Genomic DNA, 20,120 nt, shown 5'->3' on the forward strand with positions numbered 1-20,120 from the left:
AAATCATGTGAAGTCAAAACTTACACTGACTGATCTACTCTTTCAGCAAGCAGGCAAAAAGCAATGTCCCTAGGTTTAACTGAAGGGGAATTTTGATGTATTTCACAATGGTATCACATACTAGATCATGAGTAAGGTGATCCTAGAATGCAGGACTGCAGTGGCTTTCCTTTTGGAGGCAGAGAATTAATGCAAGCTCAAAACTTCCTTCAAAGCCCCTTGTCTATCAGGAATAGACATTCTATAACAAAGCCAATTCCCTGGTCTTGATTGTAATACATATAAATGAAGCTTGTACATAATTTCACTAATAGGATGTCTGTTTCTCAAGAGGGCATGGGTATGCTACATAGCCACTCTTGCAGTATGCCATCAGATAACTGTCAAAGTGTATCCTTGATGCATCTGGAAGAGAAGCACTTCAGTGAGGAAGGGGTGAGATGAGCCAGCTGTTCTTGTCTGAAATAATCACCAGGAAAATCCTAAGAGGCAAGGGGAAAGCCTTAGGCTAGGACACTGCAGATACTTGAAGGATACTTGGGTTGAGAGGAGTTACATGTACTCTTGTACTTGGCAGACATCCTGTACATTTTGCACTCAGGTGAGAAACCTGTATGAGAACCAGCTCTTAATGACAGGGATTACAAAGCAAGATATAATTTTTGCACAATTAAGGGTGATAAGGAAGCTACTGAATACAATAATGGTGCAGATTACTTCTGTACTTCTGACAGGGTAGATGAGTGCAGCTGAATACTCCATTGACTCCATGGATTTTATGCTTCAGTGTTGTGCAACACAATACTTCCAACAACTGTGCTGCAGTGCAATAATGTTAAGCTAGTTGAGCTGTCTCCATTTTCATCAACATGGCCTTCAGTACCTATGACCAAAGTGTTCTTTGGAAGTTTAAACTCTTTAATTCTTTCAGAGGTACCCATTTAAGGCAGTTTGAAATGATGCTGTCTCTTTCAGATAGTTTCCCTATTGCTGGCATTATAAAATAGGGTCCCACCTTCTTGAAGCATCCCAGGCTAGCTATGAAACTGCTAATCCTTCTATGCTTGTTTATTTCTCAGCAATATTATTTACTCTCCTCCATCTGTGTTCTTTCATCCAAAGTTACATGATCACATGTAAATGTTCAAGTCAGTTCGCTGAAATATACCATGTATCAGCTGTTCTTCCACTCTTTTCCTAGGCAACATGTGAACGAGGTTTTGCTGCCATGGAAGAAACCCATCAAAAGAAGATAGAGGACTTGCAGAGGCAGCATCAACGAGAACTGGAGAAGCTGCGGGAGGAGAAAGATCGCTTGCTTGCCGAAGAAACTGCTGCCACCATCTCAGGTAGAGCAGAGGGAAAGAGACGTTGTCTAGAGTAGACGTTGTCTAGAGGGGCGGGGCAAAAATTGAATAAATAAATAAATAAATAAATAAATAAATAAATAAATAAAGAAAGAAAGAAAGAAAGAAAGAAAGGGACACCAAAGCATGCCTAGGAAAACTGGCGTTAGAAGATGACTGTCCTTGGGGCAAGACCAAGAGACCAGAATGTTTTATTTTTACATGTTTTGTGTAATCCTTTCTTTTTCCTATACAGCCATAGAAGCCATGAAAAATGCTCACCGGGAAGAGCTTGAGCGTGAGTTGGAAAAAACCCAGCGTTCCCAGATTAGCAGCATCAACTCGGACATTGAAGCTTTGCAGAGGCAATACCTGTACGTATTTCTTTCCACTTACTGTATTTCATAACCGTCGCAAATGAAGACCTCCTGGTACCTGGGTTGCATAATGTCCTTGCTATTCTGCATTTCTGCTTTTATTTTACTGGGGAAACAATGCTTTTGAGCATAAAACAGCTTCTTCCAGAGTTGAAGTTTTATAAGAGTATCCAAAAGAAAGGCAGGATACAAGTGAAATGCGATAGTAGGCTCCCCCAAATCCTTTGAATGTCCATGCCTTCTTAATGTGTCCAAGTACTGATTAAAACAGAGGGTATCTTTTCTACTTCGAAAGCAAGCTCACCTTTGATTTGGCACAATGTTTGAATCTTTCCGTTTTATTATTTAATATGGTAGTTTTGAAAGTGAGGCATATAAATTTCCATATAAACAGGAACCTTTCAGTGAGGGGATATTTACAGGATAAAAAGGTAAAGGTTCCCCTTGACATTTAGTCCAGTCGTGTCCAACTCTAGGGCGCGCCACCTCCAAGCCATAGAGCCAACGTTTGTTGGTAGACAGTTTCCGTGGTCACGTGGCCAACACAACTAGACACGGAACGCCATTACCTTCCCACTGTGGTGGTACCTATTTATCTACTCACATTTTTACATGCTTTTGAACTGCTAGGTTAGCAGGAGCTGGGAAAAGTGATGGGAGCTCACTCCATCGTGTGGGTTTGATCTTACGATGACTGGTCTTCTAACCTTGCAGCACAGAGACTTCTGTGGTTTAACCCGCAGCACCACCACATCCCACATTTATAGGATACACCAAACAAAAAACTGCTTTGAGCAGCTCCAAAATGAGACAGCTAGTTTGTTTCAAAGAGCTAGTTATGTTTTATAAAGCCTTTAACAACTTAAGACTTTGATACTTGTTGGGACCTCTTTCTTACCTATTTTACCTGTTCCTCTCAATTCATGTTGCTAAAAGTGACCACACTGAGGGAGACAAAAAAGGTGACAAAGAATTAAGGCTTTTCAGTGGCAGCCCCCAGTTACCAACTGAGCTACACCACACTCCTTCCCTCATGTTCAGGAAACTGGTGAAAACAGAATTATTCAGAGCTGCCTTCAATAACAGATTTCCTTGAATGCTGTTAAATTTCAATTTTGTTCTTTCTTTTCTTTGTATGAATGTTATACTTGTGAACTGCCATATTGTTAAATCTATTTTGTTTTGTGGGATCTTAGGTTTTAACCTTTAAACTTCTTACTGGTGCTCGCATTGGTGAGGTGACATATAAATCTAAATAAATACTACTCTGCTTGTATTTATTGTTCAGGAAGAATAATTACAGTGGACGGAACTCATTAGAGAACACACACAACAGATTCTTACTGGCTTATCTTTTCTGAGTCCCTTTACACTTTTGTAAATGAAGCATGATCCCGAACTCCAGGCCAATTCAGTCTGGACTTGCATAAAGTATTTTGTTGTTGTTGTTGTTGTTCCGTGTCATCTTAGGGAGGAGCTACAGTCTGTCCAGCGTGAACTTGAAGTCCTCTCAGAGCAGTACTCTCAGAAATGTTTGGAAAATGCTCACTTGGCCCAGGCCCTGGAGGCAGAGAGGCAGGCCCTACGTCAGTGCCAGAGAGAGAACCAAGAGCTCAATGCACACAACCAGGTGAAGTATCATTGGTTATCATGTTAAAGACCTATAAAAATTCTTCTGTTTAATTCTTTTTAGGGGAATGGGCTTTCATGAAGCAGAAGTAAACCGGTTCATTTTTAAATATTTTTGGCCATTAGTTTATGATGAGTGGTTGAGATCAATTCCAGTTGGTTTCTAAACGTCCTCAGGTCTACTGGCCTTTTAAGAATTTTAGATGGGGCTGTCCTGAATGAAAGCGCAAATGTATTTGGCTGAGCTATTGTCTGTGGAGATGTTGGGCTCTATTTCTGTGACTAAAACTGTGTGGAAGACAAGATAGGAGCAAGGATGACCAAAAAATCCGTAAGTGTTAATTGGTGGAATTATGTTCAATTTGGAAAACATCAGTTCCTGTGAGTGCACCCACCCACACAAAGGTTTACATTGCTAGGACTGGAGACCACTCAACTGTAACAGTTTTATTCACAACTGCAATCTTGTGTGATTTGCACAGGAGTTAAACAACCGCCTGGCTGCAGAGATTACACGGTTACGGACACTGCTGACTGGAGAGGGTGGGGTAGAGACTGCTGGCTCACCTCTTACCCAAGGCAAAGATGCCTACGAGTTGGAGGTAAGTGGTTTTCGCCTCGTTTCTAAACATGAAGCAAATCTGACGTAGTTAAGGGGTACACTAGTGCAGAATGGACTCACATTCCTGACTCAGTTTATACTGTAGACTCAAATACATTTCCTTATCATTCACAATGTCTGTTTCTCTAACGTAAAAGACATTTGCCTGGTTTTTCCCCATTTGCAGGTCCTGCTGAGAGTCAAGGAATCAGAAATCCAGTACTTGAAGCAGGAGATCAGCTCCTTGAAGGATGAATTGCAAACAGCATTGAGGGTAATAGTCCAGGAACAGACATGCCTGTTTCATTTAAAAACAATAAGCAGTCTTTAAAGATTTTTGTTTATCTTTTTTCTTCTTGGCAGTTTTTAATTTTCTATGGCAATATGATGGCCAAGTGACACTAATGCATTGAATCAACATATGGGCCAGCCCTCCTTTTTTAATGGAAAGGCCGACTTGAATAAGCAAAAATTATTTTGAGGAGTCACCAATAGGGCACTCCAAGAACAGCAGCTTCTCCACCCCGAAGTCAGTGATGTGTGCGCAGGAGTCGGTGGCAGTGGCAACAAAACTAGGTGACAGCCCATTCAGAGCGCCATTCTATCTCCTCTTCAATGTGGCCCTTGTGCAGTACCATTTTATTTCATTTATATCCCCCCCCCCTTTTCCCATCTTGGAACACATGTAGTATAATGTTTCATTAGCAGGGTTACCACATCCTGGCCCTTCCAAGTACTGTATACATGTAACAATATTGCTTCCAATGTAAATTCACATTCCTAGCAAAATCAGGCTGTGTGGAATCTTATCGACTGCTGTTTTCCTCTTCAAGAAATTCTGTTTAGCTTTGAGTGGGTGCCTGCCACACCAATTCATAGTCTATTAGGGAAATACTACACAACTGTTTCCTAAATTGGTTCAGGTTTTCTTCTGCTTTTTACAGTTAGGGCCTACTTCCACAGGCTACAAGAAACCAAATACTGTACTTTAGTAAAGAGAAATCCAGGAGCTCAAAAGTACAGAATACATATAGTGCTAACTGCTGACTGCCATTAGTGCCACCAGAAGTGACTTCATATTTTGCTGAACTGAGATCGGTTTGTCCATGGGTGGTCTGTAGCATGTAACTCTACTGATACCCCAGCCCATTTGGCTATATAGATCTTTTCAACTGAACCTGCCATTGTCTTTTTTCCAAGGACAAGAAATATGCCAGTGATAAATATAAAGATATCTACACAGAACTCAGCATTGTGAAAGCCAAGGCAGACTGCGACATTAGCAGGCTGAAAGAGCAGCTCAAGGCAGCCACTGAAGCTCTTGGTGAAAAATCGCCAGACAACACGACAGTATCTGGATATGGTCAGTCTTGCTTGGTTTATTTCTTGGGCACAGTTAAGCATGCAAAATCAAAGTAGATCCAACTCAGGCAGATCAGTGGGGTGTCTTTTTAAAAAGATTCCAGCACAAGCATTGTACTTCAGATGAAGTGCAATAGATACAAGGCTTCCTTCATTTGATGTATAATTTACCTGTACTTTTCTGGTTCAGGAAATAAAGCATATCAGTTGCAACAAGATTGTTTCAGAGACTGTAAATATTCTAAGTTATTGTTGCCTGAAAGTAGTTTGGGCCTATCTGAGAGAGCCTTTTGATTGTCTTACTTTTATCTCTGGTGTAAGAACAGGTATTGTGCTTGTGGCAATTCCAGCAATAAACTTAAGCAAATGAATACCTTTTCTCCTCCATGTAGATATAATGAAGTCCAAAAGTAATCCTGATTTCTTGAAGAAAGACAGGACCAGTGTTGGCCGGCAACTAAGAAATATCAGGTCAAAGGTAAGCATGTGTTATCTTTCTATCCTTTCTAGCTGGACATGTCTAATAATTTATGGAGCACCACAGAACTCAAGACCAGTTATGTCAGGTTCATTGTGTGTAGGCATCCTTCAGTCATGAAAAACTATGGTAATATGCTCTGAATAGAGGTCTTGGAACAGCGTCTAGCGTGGCTGAGAAGGCCAATTCAAGAGTAACAATCCCTTCCACACTGAAGACAAACACAGTCTGTCCCGTGTTCGGCTCCCTGATTTTGCTGGTTTCGGGACGGCCTCTTTGCCTCAGCCTGCTGGACAAGTGTTTCTTCAAATTGGGAGAGGCTGTGATGCACCATCTGCCTCCAGGCTGAACGTTCAGATGTCAAGGTTTCCCATCTGTTGAGGTCCGTTCCTAAGGCCTTCAGATCCTGCTTGCAGATATCCTTGTATCACAGCTGTGGTCTCCCTCTGGGGCAATTTCCTTGCACTAATTCTCCATACAGGGGATCTTTTGGAATCCGACCATCAGCCGTTCTCATGACATGCCCAAGCCAATGTAGACGTTGCTGTTTCAGTAATGCATACATGCAAAAAAATTCCTGCTCATTATAGGAATACTCAATTTAGAACTTTGACCTGCCAAGTGATACCAAGAATGCATCGGAGACAACACATAGGGAAGGTGTTCAGCTTCCTCTCCTGATTCTGGATAGACTCTGTCTGCAAGCACCTGGAGTCTCTTCAGCACACTACGGGAAAGCAGCTTCCCTACAACGCTGAGGAGATGCCACAGTAGTTACTGCAGTTGCCTGTTACCATTGTTCTTGTACAGTGTGATGTTTCTGTCCTTCATGTCCTGTGGTACTCCACCTTCCCTCCAGCAAAGACAGATTTCATACAGCTGATGATCTCTTTACAGCACTTCAATGGGGATGTTATCCTTCCCAGGTGCCTTACTGGAGGCAAGGGAATCTAAGACTCCTTTTATTTCTGCTAGAGTTGGTTTGCTGTGTTCTATCTAAATTGAGTTATCAACATTCCACTTGCCCGGTCTTCCACTTGACATCTCTGGGTTTGAACTACACATGAGCGTTGTTGCTGTTGCAAAAATCTTCCTGCTTTGCAGTGTGCTTTGAAATGCCGCTATGAGTTTGCCATGGGAGCTTCATTTTGGGTCTGCTGTGCTGGTAAATTGGAAAAATTGACAGCACATAACCCGTTTGTAGTGCTTCTGAGGGGGGAAACTAGACTCTCTATGTAACATACAACTACACAGTAAGTTTCCCTTGCCTAATTAAAAGCAAACAGGAAGTACAGGTATCAATGTGGGAAATGAACCAATCAGGGAAGGAAGTTCTGTCTCCCTTTCCAGTTGGAGACTAAAATCCTGCACTGCCCCAGTTATTTATCATTTCAAGCAAATGTCTAGTTTGGCTCCAAACTGGGCACGTTTCTCTGAGCTGGTCTGCTAAGCATCACCAGCAAAATATCCAAAAAAATAATAATAATAATAAAGAGTTACATGCAGATTCAACTCACATTTGTTTTTTGTGTCTCACCTGTTTTTGTGTGCGTTACTTCCTTTTCTGTACAGGGAGTGCCAGTTATAGCTGCTCTTACAGCCAATTTGTATCGTTGTTTACTCTTGTGCCTTTATGAACTGAGTAAGGAAGCAAACATGTGCAGTCTTGCACTCGGGGTCCGTGTGTCTCTGTCTTTGACCCTAAGTACCAAACTGCCTTATTCTTACCAGAATGGGAGGGAAATTCTTTGAGACTGTGGAGCCTCCAAAGCAATTAGAATTCATGTTTCTTGTTTTTGTCTGTCTTTGCTTCCAATAACAGTCCGTTATTGAGCAGGTCTCATGGGATAACTGAAATGCATCAGATTCCAGTGATATAGGTAACAAACATCTACCAAGCCCTCCTCCTTCTCTGAGGGGCAATCCACCTCATGCATGTTCTGCTCACACGTCCATGGCTAATGAGAATCTCTCCTCCTTTGAGCATTACATAGGGGTTGGGTGAGAAGAGCAAGTCAGAATTTAAAACCTTATCACACAAGATGAATGGCTGCATCTATGGCTCACCCATCCTTCTGCCTTACCTCACCCTAACTGATATCCATTGCTGGAGAATTTCTGCACCTTCTGTGATGCACAAAGGGGTGTTGTACTGAGGGCATGAAACAAAGTGTGCATGTTGGATGAATGTGCATGCCCCAGACTTAATGCTTCACATCAGGCAAAGCTTACAAACAGAATTATAGCATTTGATTGGTTGGCTTTGTAGTCAAGATCAGATGAATCTCACCAAATTTGTTGCTCATCACAGTAGTCAGAGGTTACCTTTGAAGCCAGCTGCATTATTCACAAGAGTAGGAAAATACAGGAGACTTAGATATACTGTACACGGGGGATTCCCAGTGTGGCTTAATGGATAGAGTGATGGACTGAGATTCTGGAGGGCAGCGTTTGAATCCCCACTTGGCCATGGAAACTCACTGGGGGAGCAGAACTGGTAAAACCACTCCTTATCTCATTTATCTTGAAAACTCTATTAGGGTCACAGTAAGAGGCCCTTATCAAAACACAACTTCACCCTGAATTAGGTCTTTATTTTTCAAAAATTAACCAACTGTGAATTATCACCAGTCAAGACATCCTTTAGACCCATGCTGTTTAGCATAGCAAAAATTCTATATCATAGACAGGCCAGTTAGGTAATTGTTTTGTTTTTCATCTACCCCATAAAACCTTTGGTACTGCTAGGAACTAATTATAACCCAGGGAAAAGCCTGTGACCGCCTAACACAGGAGAAAGCTTTGCACATCTCTCACTCAATTAGCACTGCATTTAGTCAACACTCAGTTTGCAAAATTGAGGTGAAAATGTGTTAACTCCTTTTGCCTCTCAGGAAGGGGAGAGACCATACAAAGTCAAGTCTTTTGTCATCTAGCCTTACCCTGTGGCTCCTTCTCCATTTCTTTGGTCTGTATTTGCCTGTGTACTTGTGCCAGTGTCCATTTGCATCCTTGATAAGAGATAGATGGGCACAAACACTGTATTTTGGTCTCACTGGCTTTGTTACTAGGTTTCTTTGTAAGAGCTATGTTCTAATGTAAAATAGCCAGGGTGTGAGGTTTTCATACATATCTTTCCAAATCATGAAAAGAAAAAGGACAAATTGTATGGTTGAGAGGCTGGAACCTGCTATATGTAACCAATCACCTATAGAATCTTGGGTTTAAACCCCAGAGATTTTACTTGAGCTATTTCCAGATAGCATAACATGAGACTACTAGAACCTTCCAGGAATAGACAAATGTTAGAGGGAGCCAGAACATTTCAGGATAGTTTTCTGTTGAAATTGTAAGTGCCTTAAATGTGTTCCTAATGGCTAGGAAACATTTAACTTGAAAGTCATGTGCTCTTCTGGTTAACCAGACCATATCAGATCCCCACATAAGATATAGAAATGTTGTTTATCAAGACTGCTTTCAGCTTTGCAGACTTCAGTATCATAAAAACAACTTCATAGCAATTTCTCCCTTGCTGAGGTTAACAGTTGTATCAACATACTGTTTGTTGAATGAATCCCTCGGCTGTAACTGTGTTACAGCCTATGCAACCCTAGAATTACAACAGAACAGGATAATGGAATAGTATTGTAGCTGCATCAGAATCCAGACAACTGTTCTACCAGTCAAGTCAGCTGTGCCTGTGGCCATCCAGTTCACCTGCAGTCTTTATCCATCTTGGGCTGATTCACTAATAACATTACCTCATAATGGTGCATTTTCTTAAGCATGTTCTTCTAATCTTATTTAGGATGCCGTCACTTGCCTTTTCTTTGCCTGAGAATACATGTCATCCCTCTGATTTGGATGTTGTCCTTTTTTTCCAAAATGTCATTTTCATGGCTTGCTTTTCTTTCCTCCTTTTCACCCCTACCCTGTGCAGAGTCTGAAGGAAGGCCTGACGGTGCAGGAGCGCCTCAAGCTCTTTGAAGCCAAGGACATGAAGAAAGACTAGTTCTCTCCTTCCTATTTGGCTTGACCACATGCGCCTCCTTGCTTGCAGAATCAGATCACAAGTTCCCTCATTTTTTGTTCTTTAGGATTATCATTGCTGTTATTGTTTTATACGGATGTTTCAGCAGAAAAGACTGGAAAACCTGGCATTTCTGCTGCCCACCATCAAACGGATTCCCTGACTCTTTGCCCTGAGTAGTTTGACAAGGACAAGGGGATATTGGGCACATGTCCCTTTTTGACTCTCTATACAAAGTCTTTCCTACTGTATATCCATTACACTAAGTGTCAGTATTAAGGCTCTGCAGCCTATCAATAAGCTAGCTCTGTTTTACTGAATGCATTGGTATAGCAACAGAGCCCTTGGAGGGGAGTAACTCTGCCACTTCGAAGAGAAACCCAGCACTTGGGTGCATGCGTTGACCCAAATTTTGCACCTCTGAGACAAAACACACAAATATGATTTTGGCACAGCAAGTTTCCTCAGGCAGGATTGATGGTTTCAGCAGCAACACAAACACTGGCTTCCTGTTGTAGGGAAAAGACAAGCCTGATTTGTATCTTGCATAGTTCCACTATGTGGTATGAGATTTCTGTCCCCAGTTCCTTTACAATGTTTCTGGAAAGAAAGCTTTACTAATTTGGCTTATAGACAGATTATTACACCGAGATGTGAACTCCGTGAAATATAAACTGTTCAGTTGTTAGACAGGTATACTTTGAGATCACCAGTAGTCACTGTCAATATCCAGCTATGTTTCTGAGTAAGGCTATACCAAAGCCACACCCTCTTTTCCAACTTCATTGGGCTCCATGAAGCTGTGTATATAGTACAGGTGGCCCAGAATTTTCTTCCACCTGTGAATCTAGAATTTGTCCAGAAGTTCAGGGATTATTTTCCTTCTTAAAGATGGCCTCTGAAGAAGAAATCACTTCTGCTTCTTAATTTGTTGTCTAGCATATGTTCATGCCAGCTTCTGCTAAGTAGCTGGTGGAATGGTACTGCAAAGGAGCAGGGCTTCTTGCAAAGCTGGTAGGGCTGAGTTCAAGTCAGGCTGTCTAGCAGAAGTAGAGAAAGAAATGGCAGCTTGTCCTTAGATTTTGCTTAACAGATCTAAAAATAATTTTAGGAAAGCATTCTTGTCTGTCCATGCATGCTGGTAGTATTTGTATGTTGAAAAGTCAGTTGCATGATGGCAGTAGAGAGAGGAAGAAGTTTAAATAGCAGAGGGATGACAGGTGACAAGATAACCCTATTAAAAGGTGATATCTGAGAAACAGCAGGTTTGAAGTTAGAGAAATGTCTGTTAGTACTTGAGCCCATCATTTACATGAAACAAAATCATGAGTCTATATGGAATAATTTTTTCATACTGGGCGCAGTGACATGAACATTGAATATATCTGTAGAGTATTGGATTTCTGGACCATCAGGCCCTTCTCGAGCAAGACAGTGTACATACAAAGGCACTGAAAAGCAGGTGAGACTTGCTCTTTTAAACTAATTGTGGCTTCAGTATTGACAAGATAATTTTGCAAGCCTTAAGGGCAAGTTTTTGAACCTTAAGAAATTTTATCTGCATTCTCTACTAATTCTGTGCAGTATCAGGTTATCTGGATTTCTGCTTTGCACACTACCCATCCTACATGTTTTGAGAGGTTTTTTTGGACAGACATATATCTATAAAGAGGTTTTACAATTATCAGCTAGCCAAGATCAACTCATTTCACTTCAATCTCCATTCTGTTCTTAATGCTTAATTGGATAGTTAAACTTCCTAAAAGCAGACATACATATGAGGTATTTTAGGGTAACTGAGTCTGGGTAATTTTCTTCTTGCTGCTAGCCATATTTAAATAGGCCACGATGTTACTATTCCATGGGCCTTTGCTACCATGAATGGCTAAAACAGCTCATCAAAATTTCTTTGCTGTGCAATATTCAGGAGTTCCTGAGGCCCTTGCGATCACGATAGCAAAACTACATTTTGTCCTTTCTTGCTATGTTTCTGGCAGTTTCACTTTTTTTTTTTTTTGCAGTTTTTCTGTCCCCTTAAATTGCAAATAAGTTAGTGAACATTAGGATAACCAGCATGTCTTAGCTACTGGTGTAAAGGAGCATGCCAACTGCCCCTTAAAATGCAGTCATGTTTTTCCTTTAGCACTGACAAGGCTTCTAACACAGAAGAAACTTGTTTTTCAATATTTTGTACCTGCAACTTGAGTGAATCCTGCCAGAAGAACAAATTATGTCTTGAAAACCCATTTTAGATAGATTTACATACTTGATTCATATGTCTTCAAAAACAGAAATGTCACCTCTTTTAAGCCAGTGGTTTTCAAACCCTGAAACTGGTGTTAAAAACAGTAAAACAATCTAACTATTTTGTGCAAGACTGCACTATTGTGACCAAGGTGCTCTCTGTATACTGCAAAGCAACATGATACTGAGAACTTTGTTTTGTGAATGGCTCTTAAAGGACACTATATATATATGTTTGAACAAATAGGTATATTCTGTTGCAACCTGCTGCATTTTACACAAACGTACGCTACGAAAATAACCAAAATGTTTGATCTAAGTTCAAAATAGACGGATGTATAATTATAAATACACCTGCATAATGCGTTCCTAAATCTTGTATGTTGCAGATCCTTTTTTTTGTCTTCCCTTCTTTTTCTGAAACATAATTAAGTCCTCTCTGTTAATGCAACTTTGTTTTCCTTTATCATGTAAACAAATGGAAAAGGAGGATTGCTTGAGCTGATCTGCAAAATCCAAGCAGGCTGTTTTTCTTGTGGCAGAGGCTGCCTGCAAGTAGCCCTATGTGTTGTTTTTAAAAAGTGTTGCTTTTTGTAATGACAACATACTTGACTAGAATCCCACTGGACTTTTTGCATTTTGGTGGTTCATACGCAGTACTTTGTTGTGAACACTTTAAGCACATGCACGCTCAGTGTAGCTTATCTTTCCTTTGTAATTTTTCCCATTTTTTAAAAAAAGCTTTGTTATTCTCTTTAAAAATAATTTAAAAACCTGTATAGTATTCAAAGCACGCAATGTAAATATTTATTACTCAAAAACTAGTGGAGGGTTTTTTGGGGTGAGTTTTTTTTAATCTTGTTCTAATACAAATGTCCTTTTGACTTGGAAAATGAAATTAGTGTAACCTGATAAACCTGCTCTGTGTTCCCATACAGAATGTTTATTGGTTTGTTTGAATGTTACAAATATATTTTTAAACTTCTCTGATACATTTTTAGTTTCCGCAATGTCCAAAGAACACGTACAGTATTTCAACACGTTAAGCCTACTTAACTATACACTGAATTTCTTCCCTATTCAGTTTAATAACAATATAACTAACAGTGGCATAAACAACTCTTGGGTGTGCAGATATCTAGTAAGATGGTGGTAGCAACTATCACTAAAAATACAACAGTATTCTTGCATGGTAACTTAACACTTGCAGAATAAAGGATTTCTATAAAAGAACAAAGTAGATTTGATTTGTGAAATCTACATGTCACTTTCATGTTGTGTGACATGTTGCAATAGCATGGCAGAAGTACAGTCAACTCTAGAATGGCTGCCCATTTACAATTATACTGTATTTTATTACAATGTAGTTTCAATGAGGTTGAAGTGCTGAGGTCATCTTTACCAGTAGAATCTGAACATTTTCTCAGAAAATACGGGAATCCGTTATAGACTGCACAATTTCGAAAGTGGTTATGAGGCACATAAACAAGTATTTTGAGTTTGACAGTTATGTTCAACACTCTGAAAGGTATGCCATGAAATCCACTAGAGAGCAAATGAAACAGAAGTGGGGGGGAGAGGGTGCATTCACAGCAGAATACCATCTAGCGCCAAGGGAATTAACGAATATGGTCAGAGATGACTAGCTCAGGATTGCAATCTCGTTCTTCCAGTACAGCACTAATTTGAATCTACTTTTAAAGCAACGATTGTGCATTTGGATGAAACCTATCTGTGGCTAAGAGGGTGAACAACCGCTGTACATTCATAATATGAGCTTGTAGTTGTGCACACTCATCACCAGCCTCGTCACAGAAAATACTGAGGATTGTCTCAACTTCAACTGTAAGCCTGCCTCCCTCATAAGCAGACCTACATGAACAAACTCTCCAAACTGATCACAAATGACTGCATCATACAGAAGCATAACCAAGAATTAAGCATGAAGATAATGCAACTTCTGCAGCTCTGCAACATTTAGAACATGGTCATGCAAGTGTTCACTAGGGGGCAATTGTGGTGCTTATCACTGAGGCAGTGGCTGAAATCCTGTTGCTTAATATAGAAAGTCACACTTATAGGTGCACTGAACCAGTCGAATTTACAGAAGAGTTGACTCATCAGATTCCCACTGATTCAGCAGGCCTTCTCTAGTTGCACCTTCCTGTGCTAAGCAAGAGGGTTTCAGTCAGTGGCACATTCAAAGGAGGCAAGTTTCAACTAAAACTAATTCACTGGAGAACTGAATAGAGGTTCCTGCAAAAATACCTACTGAGTAATGTGTTCAGCCTGCCCCTCTTTTCACAAAGAATGTACAGTACTTAGATGCTTTCTATTGAATCTGAAAGATTACATTCTCATGTTTAATATTCATGCTTTGAAAAAAAGCTATTTCCTTCTTCAGTTGTTCAATGTAATAAAAATATCACTTATGTCACAATATTTATTCCTTACAAACGTTGTGTGACATGTTAGGGTTCCCATGGATGTAGCTGATGATTATTTTGTAAATATAATTTCCTAACTATACATAAAACTATATCATAATAAACTATTTTTGCACCACGCTTGACATGCTGCGGAGAAAGTTTTTGTTGACTCTTTTAGGTCACAGGCAGAGTCTAGCCACCTCTTTGACCTAGAAACAGCAAGTAAAATATTTGGGAACAATATATACTATTAACAAAATGGAAGGCTGTAATCCATAATGCTGTGTTCATTAATAAGTCTATGTAGCACACACAGGCTGTAATTACATAGTTTCTACCTTTCTCATACCTCAGGTGTATAAAGATGAAACTGAAACAAAAAGAATTATTGAAATGATAATAACTTAATGAGTTTCATAAGATTTGTTCCTTTGGGCATCTCGAGAAGATTATGGCAATTATCCTGTGTGTACCTTTCAACTGAAGTACCAAAACTTTAAAGGCACTTGTATTTTACAAACATGAGTTGAAAGGCTGTGAACTTAACTCAGCAACAGAAGTATCTGCATTAGCACAGATCAATACATGCTCATCAGCTACAAGGATGGCTGAGAACTCAGATATGATGACGAATGAGAAAAATAAATTATTACTAACATTGCTACTATCAGCATAACAAAGACTGGAACTTGCTGCTGAACATGAAAAAATGTTAAATAAAATAGCTTTTTTCAACAGGTGTATGATGAAACAAGAAGAAAACAAGAATCTGCCAGTAGCTGGATACTAATCCAGTATCTTCCTTCCTAAAAATCTAATAACTTTACAGGCATACACAAAAAAGTGTACGTTAAAGCCAAGGACAACTAGCCATGTCCTAGATACAGTGAAATGTCTACTGTCCCAAAATATTGTGACACTACACTTTCTGAAATCACAGCTTTAGTAGTTAAGGAAGCAAAATTTCAAGTCTGAAGTAAAAACCTTAGAATCCACACTTTGTTGGTTTTTAATTTCTGCAATGCAACAGGAATTCTATTCTAAAGCATCTGCAGGCAACAAAACAATTTAAATAGAAGATGTAAGGCAAGAGGAAAAGTACTATCCCCATTGCTGTTTCCGCTTCTTTTCTAGGCAGCTGAGCATAAAGATACTTCGTAACAGAGAAACTTTAGAAATAACCTGTAATTTTTCTTTTCATCATAACAATATTCCATTCTCACAATTAGTAGAATGGCTAATGGGAAGCTCTACAGTTTCTGTAGAAGCTTGTTACTAGGCAAAAAGGAGCTGGATGTTACTTTTTCAAGTCTGAAGGCAAATTAGAATGGAAATGCAGAAGTATACAAGTATTTAGGTCACAATCTAACATGCACTTGAGCTATTAAAGTAAATAAGCTTAAGCTTGCCTAATGCTATGTTTTATCAGAAATCATCTCTCCTTGAAGTATGATAACACTTCAGAGTAGGTATCAAGGCCAACTTATTTTATACACTTCTTCAACCACTCACTCCTGAAACTGATTCAGCTTATAAAATAATTGTTTATCCTAAAATCTTGCCCTTGGTTGCAACATGTATTCCTAACCTAATGTGAATGTCATGTAGTTTGTTTCTGTATCCATTAATCCATTAGAAGGAAAAGGACAAAGAAGTTCTTATGTTTGCCACTCTTTGCCAGGACAAGTCACATTTATGTATTAATTATGCATTTTAACCTGTTCTTCAGCAAATAAAGCATGTTTTAATATTCCATTTATCGGGGGAATCTTATTCTGGAACAATAATATACTAATTGTTCACTATATTTATTTTTCTGCTTAGCAACCTTTAAAATCATTGCTCAAATAAGTACAGTGGTACAATCGTTAGATGAAACCTTGTGTCATTTGTTAAGCTTTAGTTTTATTTTTCAGTACCTCCTTTCCTTCTTTTTGGAAAAATGTGTAATTGGCTGGATTGTAGTCTTCCCAAATCTTTTCAAATTCTTCAAAGAAATTATTTACTAAATCTTTGTCCTCCACAATCAGCACATGCTCTCTGTTACTGTGGATTGCTTGAGTGGTCCAGTTCAAAGAGCCAGTGATCAGCATCTTTTTGTCAATTATAGCAAACTTGTGGTGCATATAGCCAAGCTCCTGATCATGACGCACCTGAATTCCTGCAAAATTAGAAGAGCACATTCAGTCCATACTTTTGATTCTGTCTTCCCATAAAATTTGTTTCTCAATCATACAAAAAGAAACCAGTTATTTCTAATGAAAGCTAAACAAGGAATTGTTGCTGTTACATGTAATCGACTCACTTCTGACTGCTAGTGATCCTACTAGGGTTGGCAAATTATGTAAAATGTTCAAGTAGATGTTTACTATGGCCATTAGTAAACTCCATTAGTTTCCATGACTGAGCAGAGATTTGAAGCCATCCTAGTATTGCACATTACCCACGACTTCACACAGGCTCTCATCTAAGAAAGTATAGCCACTAAACTTCTAGAAACTCATGAAAAGACGAAACAAATTTTCTCCAAATCGGGTTACACAGGCCTTCCTATGCAAAATGGACTTTATTTGAGCCACAGAAATTGGTTTAAGCTTGAAACAAACACTAGATAATATTCAATTAATAATAATTGTGTGCCATCTGGTTAATTCTAGCTTATGGTGACCCTTTTCAGGAGCTACCAGGTAGAAAATAGAAATGGTTTACAATTCTTTTCTTTTTGGGGGAGGAGGCATCCCGAAACTATTCAGCTTACCCAGAGCTACATAGGTTGGCTCTGTTTGCAGGAGTTGAAATCCCAACCTTTGGCTCCACAGCCAGACACCTAAACCACTGAGCTATCCAGCCAGCCAGCTATCTCTAAAATAACGTATGAACCGAACCCAACTTTACACTCAATACAGAGTGCATAGTTTTTCTGGAAACTAGCTGACAAGGGATAGATTACATCCCACCCCATTTTCCATCCTCACAAGATCTTCTGTTAAGGGTGAGAACATATAATAATAATAATAATTTATTGTCATTGTAAGTATATACACATACAACGAAAATTCATATGTGTGTTACATGTATGAATATACAGGCACTGCGGCACGATAGACTCATCTCAATCAAGGCAATGTACGTCACTGATTTAAATGAACAAAGCAAAAAGCCTGATTTAGATCATGGATTCCACTGATCCCAATTCCTAAAGCAATGGTGCAAGCATAACTCACTGTTATATGCCTTCAAGTTGGAACCAACTTACAGTGCCCCTAACAGGATTTTCAAGGCAAGCGAAGTACAGTGGTGCCTCGCTTAGCGATTGCTTCGTTTAACGAAGAATTCACTTAACAATGTGTTTCTTGGAGGAATTTTCCGCATCGTTTAACGATGTTCTCTATGGGGGATTTTCACTTAACGATGTCTGTTTTCGCTCATTGAAACCTGTTTTAAATGCTTGGAATCGGTAGTGCACCTTGTGAAACATTTTCAAACTTAATTTGGCTTTGTTCTGAGTCTTCGTTAATTTTTGGTGATTTTTTGTTTTCCCCATTTAAATCCATTGAACGGACAGTTGGGGGTGCTTCATTCCGCCCTCACCTCATCTTGGGGTGTGTGTGAAAAAAGGGAAGGAAAAGCAAAATTGGCCATGCTTTGTTCTCATCCAATCAAGTCCTCAAAGCTCTGACCCAGCCGGCTTTGCTCATCCCCACTTAGGCAAGGTGGGAAAAAAGTTATGAAGCAACCCCAAACAAAGCACAACTAGCTAATAAAGACAGAAGGGGGGGGGGGAGGTCTCCCTTGGATGCTATGTGACCCATACGGCCGAAACCGCCCCTTAACAAAGCTGCTGCATCACCAGCACTCATCAGAACCTTTTTCAAGTCATAACCCCCTTTTATAATAGCCAAGTAACCTGCAATAGTCCCCATCATGTTTCCATAAAAAGTATTTGTATTAAAAAAATTCTCTAAACTTAACCTGCAATGCTTGCATACTTGTCAAGCCAATTTCAACTTGTCTTTTCCAGGACTTTCTAAGTACAAAGTATTCAGAATTACTTTACCTAGACTAGAGAGCAATCCTAGCCAATCTTTTTTAGTCATTGTTTTTTTAAGAGCAGAGCAACCTGAAATCCCCCCCATGTCTGCACAAAAAAAGCATTTTTAAGGGGGTAAAGTCACCCCCTTCTCATAAAGGAGGGGCTTCTTACTTCCCCCAAAGGGCCTGTTTCGCAAACATGCACCCTAACTTTAATATCCCGCTCAAAAACACACACACACACAAAAAAAAACCACAAGGAAAGTGACTATTTAACAAGGGCTAAAACAATAAGGCCAGCCTCGAAACCCTTCGAAAACACTGTCTTTCCCGTTGGGAAACACTGCATTAGAACAACCCCCTTCCTTATGATGTATCTATTTCTGGCACCAATATAATTTAAAGGCACCTTTGTGAGCCGCCTTGGGTCCCTTTACTGGAAGAAAAGGCGCCCTATAAACAAGTAGTAGCAGCAATAAGAAGGAAGACTAATTAATAAGACAGGCTGGCCACGAACCCTGGGCCATTAGGCGCCCCGTTAACAGCCCCCTGTCAGGCCTTCGTGGGGGCACCGCCGGCGCCTAACCGCCCCTTTTTCCCTCGAAGCACCCCCCCTCCCTCAGGGGTGTGTGTGTGTGGCGTCTTACCGGATCGCCGGAGAAGCCCGATCTGGGAGCCGGCGAGGGCCATGTAGTCGGAGTCGGTCACCACCCGGACGCGGACGCCGCGGCGGTGCAGGAGGAGGACGGCCCGGCTGAGGTGCGGGTTGGAGAAGGCGAAGAGGCACAGGTCGAGGGAGCGCCGGGCCGACAGGAGGCAGGCCAGGAAGCGGCGGAAGGGGCTCTCGCCGTGGGGCAGCGGGCACCCGCACGGGCCTCCTCGGGGACGCGCCTCGGCGGCGGCCCCCGACGCCGACTCCTCGGCGAGCAGCTCCGCGATGCACGTCACCCGCGACGGGAAGAAAAGCGCCTCGCGGACCGGGGCGGCTTCGAGGCGCCTCAGGAGCCAAGCGACCGCCGTGTCAAGGACCACGCCCAGCCCCATCCCTATCCAAAACTGCCCTCCGAAGCCCCACATGCTGCCGACGACGACGACGACGACACGGCCACCTCACGCCTCTCGTCGCTTGCCGCCTTGCTCACGGCGCATGCGCCCTCCCGCAACAGCGCCGCCGCTTTTTCCCCTCAGCGCGCGGCTGCCTGGCCTCAAAACACACCCGCCCGCTGCGTTTCCCGCTTTTTTTTCCCGCCACAACGCATGCGCCGTAGCAAAGCCGAGCCACCCCGCTTCCCGCCAGGCGCATTTTGCCGGTTTCACACAAAGCCGAGGAGCGCTAAGGCGCATGCGCGGCCCGCTGTTTTCCCCCCACCTACCCTCCCCCCCCGTGGCAGGAATTTCTCAACCGCCAAATTGCCTTCTCTTTTTTACCTCAGCGCTGTTTTCTCCTTTTTCTTTCTTCGTGCCCCACGTCCAAACTTAAACATTTCACTTATACCAGACAAGCAATAAAGCCATCACTTCTTTCCGGAAAAGCTGATCATACATACTATCCACACTTGCCTCTAATTTTTTTTAATGTTCTATTACAATAA

General features: G+C 41.0%; 2 protein-coding genes across 11 annotated transcripts in view; one reads left to right on the forward strand and one right to left on the reverse strand.

Annotated features, from left to right (window-relative positions):
- Positions 1-14,634, forward strand: part of MPRIP (myosin phosphatase Rho interacting protein) — a 109,088-nt gene extending 94,454 nt beyond the window's left edge. For 7 of the 10 annotated variants that reach the window (XM_078381283.1, XM_078381286.1, XM_072982584.2 and 4 more), the window contains 8 exons: positions 1,202-1,349; positions 1,603-1,720; positions 3,194-3,353; positions 3,835-3,954; positions 4,141-4,227; positions 5,154-5,316; positions 5,708-5,793; positions 9,734-14,634. In XM_078381283.1, the coding sequence (XP_078237409.1) occupies positions 1,202-1,349; positions 1,603-1,720; positions 3,194-3,353; positions 3,835-3,954; positions 4,141-4,227; positions 5,154-5,316; positions 5,708-5,793; positions 9,734-9,805 (954 nt within the window). In that variant the 3' untranslated portion in view covers positions 9,806-14,634. Of the gene's footprint in view, positions 1-1,201; positions 1,350-1,602; positions 1,721-3,193; positions 3,354-3,834; positions 3,955-4,140; positions 4,228-5,153; positions 5,317-5,707; positions 5,794-7,615; positions 7,674-9,733 lie in introns of all 10 variants that reach the window. The other 3 variants (XM_078381284.1, XM_078381288.1, XM_072982588.2) reach the window with 1 other exon arrangement.
- Positions 14,635-15,489: 855 nt separating this feature from the next.
- PLD6 (phospholipase D family member 6) lies at positions 15,490-19,746 on the reverse strand. Its single transcript, XM_020778825.3, has 2 exons — positions 19,176-19,746; positions 15,490-16,657 (listed from the first exon to the last, which is right to left on the reverse strand). The coding sequence occupies exons 1-2, from the start codon at positions 19,603-19,605 to the stop codon at positions 16,389-16,391; spliced, it is 699 nt and encodes a 232-aa protein (XP_020634484.3). The 5' UTR covers positions 19,606-19,746; the 3' UTR covers positions 15,490-16,388.
- Positions 19,747-20,120: the final 374 nt, after the last annotated feature.

This window comes from Pogona vitticeps, chromosome 13 (genome assembly GCF_051106095.1).
Source record: "Pogona vitticeps strain Pit_001003342236 chromosome 13, PviZW2.1, whole genome shotgun sequence".
NCBI classification, from domain to species: Eukaryota; Metazoa; Chordata; class Lepidosauria; order Squamata; family Agamidae; genus Pogona; species Pogona vitticeps.